The following is a 6,625-nucleotide window of genomic DNA, read 5'->3' as shown; positions in this document are numbered from 1 at the left end:
CAGTTCAAGCTCACCAGCTGCTCCTTGGAAACCCTATACAGGGTCGCTATGGGTCAAAACCAACTCGATGGCACTTAACAACAACAACAATTTTCTCCTTTGCACAGGCAAAGATTGTCGAAGTGGGTTGCCTTCAAATCAGCTCCAACTTGTGGTAGCCTTATGCATAATAGAACGAACAACACCTGGTCCAGTACCACCTTTGAACATTTTAGTTTGTACATTAAATTGAGAAAAAGAAAAAGAGAGTACTAGTCCCTTAAAAGAAAATGACACATATACTAAATTATTCCTATCATATTGAGGGATATGAGAGAAAGCTAGAGTTTGTGAGAGAAAGCTAGACCCAATCATTTGCAACTTGTGTGATCAAAAATAGCAGAAAAATGAGGAATCACAGATACCCACACATAAGTTTGGAAGAGAATCGGATATCAAAATAAGGTAATTAAATTATTTCACTGAAGCCTCCCCTCTTGTGTTTTGTATTTATAGGAGACAATTTACAGAGCCTGAAAACATAAAAACAAAAACAAAAAACACACCCTTTGACTCTGATTTTACAGTCAAGATCAAGAATGTGGGCCCATCTTCTTTCCCACAACCAGATTGCCCGGGCCCGTGAAAGGCACAGGTGGTGATTCAGAAAACATCCTCTCTCTCTCCTTTGCTGCCTTCAATGTCAGCGCTAAATTCCAACGGCCCAGAAGACTCCGTCAGCGGAATAATGTCTCCCTGGTTGCCGTTACCTTCCTTGGCCTCTTCATGGATTGAGTGTGGCAGGCAGTCCTGTTCTGAGTCACTCCGGACAAAGCCAGGTAAAGTCACATGGCTTACTGGCTGCCTGCTGGCTGTCTTGGCCACTTTGCCAGATATGAGCACCATGCGAGTGCTGGCGGTCATCTGAGACTGGCTGCTGGTGCTGTGAGTCACCGTGGTGAGCACTGAGCCGTACCTGTGGCTGCCACACGGGGGTGCACTTTTCCAGTCTATGGATAGATTACACCGACTCCACATCTTCTTCACCTCGTACTGAACCTAAACCACAAAAAAGCACAGTGTGTGTTTGAAATAATAAGGTAAATCCAAAAACCTTATTACACGGACCTTAGTTCCAGTTTTAATGATAATTGTTGTCGTTGTTAAATGCCATCGAGTCGGTTTCGACCCATAGCGACCCTGTATAGGGTTTCCAAGGAGTGGCTCATACGCTTGAACCGCCAACCTTGCAGTTCAAACCGACTTTGCTGTCCAGCGTATTAACCCACTACATTGTTGTTAGTTGTCCTGAATCTACCCCCAAGTCATGGCCACACCATGTACAATGAAACACAATGCTGCTCAGTCAGGCACCATCCCCATAACTGGTTGCTGATCTGACCACTGTAATCCCATAGGGCTTTTATGGGCCCATTTTTCAGAAGTAAATCACCAGGCCTTTCTTCTAGCCCATCGAAGTCTGTTCAGCATCATAACAGCCCCCAGGCCTTCATTGACAAATAAATGGTCACTGTGCTTGAGATTTTGTAACTTTAAAAATATCACCTTAAAATATTCTGATGGAACTGAACCAAGGAAACTTATACTTGAGTTTCTTATACAATTTGAAATTGAATATAAGCTTTAAATATCAATTGGAATATGAAGATTACTGTGATTCCAAGTACCATTTTGTATTCCAACAAATTGTTTTGTATCAGGGGTTTCCAAGTGAGTAAACATTTAAAAATACTAGAAGGTGCGGACCATAGTTAATTTACATTATTTCTTGCTGTCTCACAATAATCTCTGGTTAAAGTAGCTTCTCATTAATTAATCCAGCAGGTTAGCCCTCTAACTCCTGGAGAGTAGAGGTCACATTGTGATGGCCATTTACGGGAGTCAGACCTGAGGACTGTCTGGGTTTCCTTCAGACCTACCTCTCCATTACAGTAGCAGTAGATGATAGACACAAAGAAACCCTAAAGAAGATAAAAGCAGAGCATTAGCCTGGCTGATAAGTCATCAAGCTCACAGTCTAAAATTGTCATGTATCAATATGTATAAGGAGAAAATTTTTTTTTCATTATCCCTTCAAAAAATTATAAAAATTCTTATCTCCGAAGGTTTCAAATGCTGACATTTGTGTTAAATTTGTTTTCCATCTTCCTTTGATGTCGGCTGAACCAAACAAGTCATTGAATAAAACACTTCAAGATACACAAAAATCTGATTTCTATTATTCTAGTTTCACTTATGTTGGCACTCAAGGATCGTATAATATCCCCTAGTTAGTTGGTAAGAGGTATTTATAAACGGAATGCTGGAAGCACCAAACTTGAGTAGTCCATGGTAAGAACATACAGAAACATTATCATTCATTCAGAAATATGTATCAGAGGAGCAGTAACCCAGGGGCTGTTCAGGGTTGCAGGGATAATCAATGACAACATGACAGACAAAGTCTCTGTTCTCCAGGCACTGACATCCTAGAAGTTGTTTTTGTTGTTGTTGTTAAATGCCATCAAGTTGATTCCAACTCATAGCGATCCTGTACAGGGTTGCTGAGGAGCGACTAATGGGTTTGCACCACTGACCTTTTGGTTAGCAGTCCAGTGCTTATGGTACAGCACCACAACAGAAAGCAGATAAAACATAAACAATACTGACATGGTAAGAATGTAAAATGTGAAAGGCTATGCAACAATTTAAAATAAGTGATATCAAAGATAACAATGTCATTAGATAGAAAACTTGGCCATTCAAACATTCTCCAAGGATATGACCTCTGGGCTGGTCAGAATGATTAGAAGTTGTTTGAATGTAAAACCATGTAAACATTAGAGGGGAGAGCCTTCCAGCAGAAACACCAGCAAGGGTGAGCCCCTGAGTCAAGAATGAGCTTGGCATCTTTGAGGACTAGAAAGACCACTATTGCTGTTGGTTAAGTGCCTTTGAGTGGCTTCGACTCACAGCAGTAGGGCGGGGATGTAGTGCGCAGCAGGATGTGTGGGGTGAGATGAGGGTGTGAACTGAATCACAACATTCAGATACTATTCTGAGTGTAGTAGGCAGTCCCTGGGTATTTTTGGCAGATAAATGCCATGATCGAATTCATATTTATAAGGCTCTTCAGACTGTTGTGTAGAGAATAGATTTAAGGTGGCAGCAAATGACTCATCAGGAAGCAGAGTTAAGAGGCGTCTGGAGTGATTTAGGTGAGAAATGAGACCCAAAGCTGGAAAGCAATCTCTTCCTCTCTTTTCCTTTTCTATCTTTCCTGCCTTCCCTGTTCCTTTCATCTTACTTTTATTTGCCCTTTTATCTTATTTTACTTGCCCTTTTGCTTTTTAATTGCCTTTTGCTTTCATTGATTTTCTACACACTCACAAAGTGCTACATATTTTACAACACCAGGCTTTCCTATCTCACCACCCCAGGCTTGCCTATGAGCTGCCCCTGCAATGGTCACAGGATTAACCTGTAGACAGAAAAGCACAGGGACCAGAGAACATTAGAGCCTAGAGCATCAAAGTCAAAGAGAGGACACAGACACGAGAAAGAGGCTTCAAGCAAAAAAGCAAAATACCCCAGGGGCTGTTTACCTGAAAGGAATTGAAGAAGAGCTCACAGTGCATGCGGATCTCCCACCCGAGCCCAGTGAAGGAGTGAGGCAGGCATACGAACACAATGTAGTGCACACCAAAGACCAGGACCAGAACGAACGTGGATTTGGCAAGTTTCCTGAAAGAGAATGGCAAACCCTTTTTAGAAATTAACTGGAAAGCCCTGTAAGTGTTCTGATGGCATCATGGTTAAGTGATCACATGCTCACTGAAAGGTTGGTGGGTGGTTCAAACCCACCCAGTGACCCTGCAGGATAGAAAAGACCTGGAGATCAGCTCCTGTAAATATCTCAAAACCCACTGCCAACAAGTCAGTTCCAACTCAGCAACCCTTTAGGACAGAGTAGAACTGCCCCATGGAATTTAAAGACGGTAAATCTTTACGAAAGCAAACTGCCACATAGCTCTTCCATAAGGGTTCACACAGCCAATTTTTGGTTAGTAGTTAGAGCTTAGCACTCTGCCACCAGAACCCCTCCCCCATGAAGATCACCAAAATCAGCCAGATGGTGCGGCTTCCTAATGGCCAGATAGGACAGAGTAGAGCTGCTGCATAGGGTTTCCAAGGCAACCAACCTTTAGAGAAACAGACTGCCACATCTGTCTCCCCCACGGGTTCAAACAGCCAACCTTTCGGTTAGTAGTCGAGCTTAACCACTGTGCCACCTGAGCTCCTGTATCAATATTACAGCTGAGAAGCCCCAGGAGGTGGTTCGAGTCTGCCACAGGCTCCCTGTGAGTCAGAAATGGCACCGAGGCATCTGACAATACTGACAGAGAGCCCTGTGGTGAGAACAGCTTCCTGGAGGGGGGAAAGGCTGAGAGGCACCAACAAGAGTTGGTTTCTCTTGTCTCTTTGGATCCTACCACTCTGCTAGAGTCTTTTTCTATTTCCTCCTGTCATTTTCTGTCACTTTTACGCAACATCGAGTAGTTTATTCTCACTTCTCAGACTTCAGCGGCTCACCTAAAGGTTGGCAGCTCTGACTCAGGTAGTGCTATAGAAGAAAGAGCTCGTCATCTCCCGTGGGGGTGCTTCTACTCTGTCACACGGGCGGGGTCACTGTGAGTCTAAAATCAACAGCATCTAAACCACAGCTCTTTCTGGAGTTCTAAAGTGGTGCAAATAGTTAAAGCTCTTGGATGTTAACAGAAAGGTTGGCGGTTTAAGTGCACCCAAATGTACCTCAGAAGAAAAGTGTGACACTCTACTCCCAAAAAGTCACCTTCTAAAAACAGCTTGGAGTCCTGGTGTGGTGCTCTGGGCTAATGCGTCAGACTGCAAAGTCGTTTGAACTGCAACGTCAGCGGTTCAAACTCACTAGCTGCTCCTTGGAAACCCTATACAGGGTCGCTATGGGTCAGAATAGACTCAATGGCACTTCACAACAACAACAAAAAGGCCTTAACTATGGAGCACAGTTCTACTCCAAGGCACACAGGATCACCATGAATGGGGCTCCTTTTGATGCAAGGGGGCAATTCTCTTTATTCTCATTCCCGTAATTCTCACTTAAAGTACATTTCTTTCATAAAGTTATGATTTTTTTCCTCTCCTCAATGTTACAACTCCTACATTTGACACTTAGAAAGCATGACCACCTTCATCCATGCTAACTGCCTTTACTCTTATAGGCAGTATTTTGTAAGCTTTTGAAATCAAACTACCTTGTTTCTTTCTTCTTCCTCTTGGATCTCTAATTATCATTAATGATGTTTGTGTCCTAAAACATTTCATGTTTCCTTATGAACTGTTGCTGTTAAGTGTCATCAAGTAGGTCCCAACTCATAGTGAGCCTGTAATGGTTTCAGAGGAGCAGCTGGTGAGTTTGAATCTCCGGTCTTGCATTTCAAGCTGATTTTGCAGTCCTGTGCCTATCCTGCAGCTTAGCCACACCAGATGTAGTCAAGCCCCAATTGACTTCTCTGAATAGTCTCCAGATCTCAAGGACTCGATCTCAAATTGCTTAGAGATCAATTTGTATAGCTGTGTGTGTGCACGCAATGCTTTTGCTTGTTTGTTTCTCTTCCTAGTCTCTTAATATGTTTTGCTTTGTGTTTCCCTATGTAGTTGGAGGATTCAGGGTTTCCCCATTTTGATGGGCTGACTCTAATTTGGTTACATTTCCAGTCTCTGAGATCCATGCCCTGGTTTATTTCTTGCTCTTGAGTGTAGTCAGGATGGGGACTTACTACTAACAGGTTTGGCAAAGGTGATAAGTGCCTCCCTTGCTGAGTTTGATGAAGCTACCATGTGGTAGCATAGTGGTTAAGAATTGGGCTGCGAACCTTAAGGTCAGCAGATCAAAACTACCAGCTGTTCTGTGGGAGAAAGATAAGGCTTTCTGCTCCCATAAAGATTTATAGCCTCAGAAACCCTATACAGGGTGGCTATGAGTTGGAACTGACTCCACGGCACATAACCACCACCATGTGGTAAGGTGCCCTGCTGACAGGCCCACACTGCAAGGAAACGAGGTAGACAACTGGTCAAACGTCAGGAAGAAAATAGGTTCTCAGTACAAACACTCACAGACACAAAAATAATAATAAAGTCTACCAAAAATAATCTGAGCTTGCTATTTTAACTTTGGCCATTATTAAAAATACTAAATATGTTTCAGTTATTGTTTTTAAGTGCTGTTGAGTTGGTTCCAACTCATAACAACCCTGTATAGGGTTTCCAAGGAGTGACTGGTGGGTTTGAATTGCCTACCTTTTGGCCAGGACTCCTGCTACAACTATGGGTAAAAAATAATAATAATATTGATTTATTTATAGTCCTGATGTGGCGCTGCAGGTTAATGCCCTGAACTGCAAGGTCAGTTTGAACTGCAATATCTGCAGTTATATAAGGAGCTCTGGTAGCATAATGGTTATGAGTTGGACTGCTAACCACAAGGTCAGCAGTTCAAAATTACCCACCGTGCCATGGGAGAAAGATGAGGCTTTCAGCTCCCGAAGATTTATAACCTCAGAAACGCTAGGCAGGGTCGCTATGAGCTGGAACTGTATATATA

The 6,625-nt window shown here is 42.9% G+C and overlaps 1 protein-coding gene across 1 annotated transcript in view; it reads right to left on the bottom strand.

Moving 5' to 3' along the window:
• Positions 1 to 642: 642 nt before the first annotated feature.
• Positions 643 to 6,625, bottom strand: part of PTH2R (parathyroid hormone 2 receptor) — a 95,487-nt gene continuing 89,504 nt past the window's right edge. Inside the window, exons 9-11 of the mRNA XM_006872750.1 lie at positions 3,585 to 3,723; positions 1,920 to 1,961; positions 643 to 1,038 (exon numbers count right to left, since the gene is read on the bottom strand). Coding sequence (XP_006872812.1) covers positions 643 to 1,038; positions 1,920 to 1,961; positions 3,585 to 3,723 — 577 coding nt within the window. The remainder of the gene's footprint in view (positions 1,039 to 1,919; positions 1,962 to 3,584; positions 3,724 to 6,625) is intronic.

The sequence above is a fragment of the Chrysochloris asiatica genome, unplaced genomic scaffold (assembly GCF_000296735.1).
Source record: "Chrysochloris asiatica unplaced genomic scaffold, ChrAsi1.0 scaffold00212, whole genome shotgun sequence".
In the NCBI taxonomy this organism is placed as follows: Eukaryota; Metazoa; Chordata; class Mammalia; order Afrosoricida; family Chrysochloridae; genus Chrysochloris; species Chrysochloris asiatica.
This window is presented reverse-complemented; position numbering and strand designations above follow the sequence as displayed.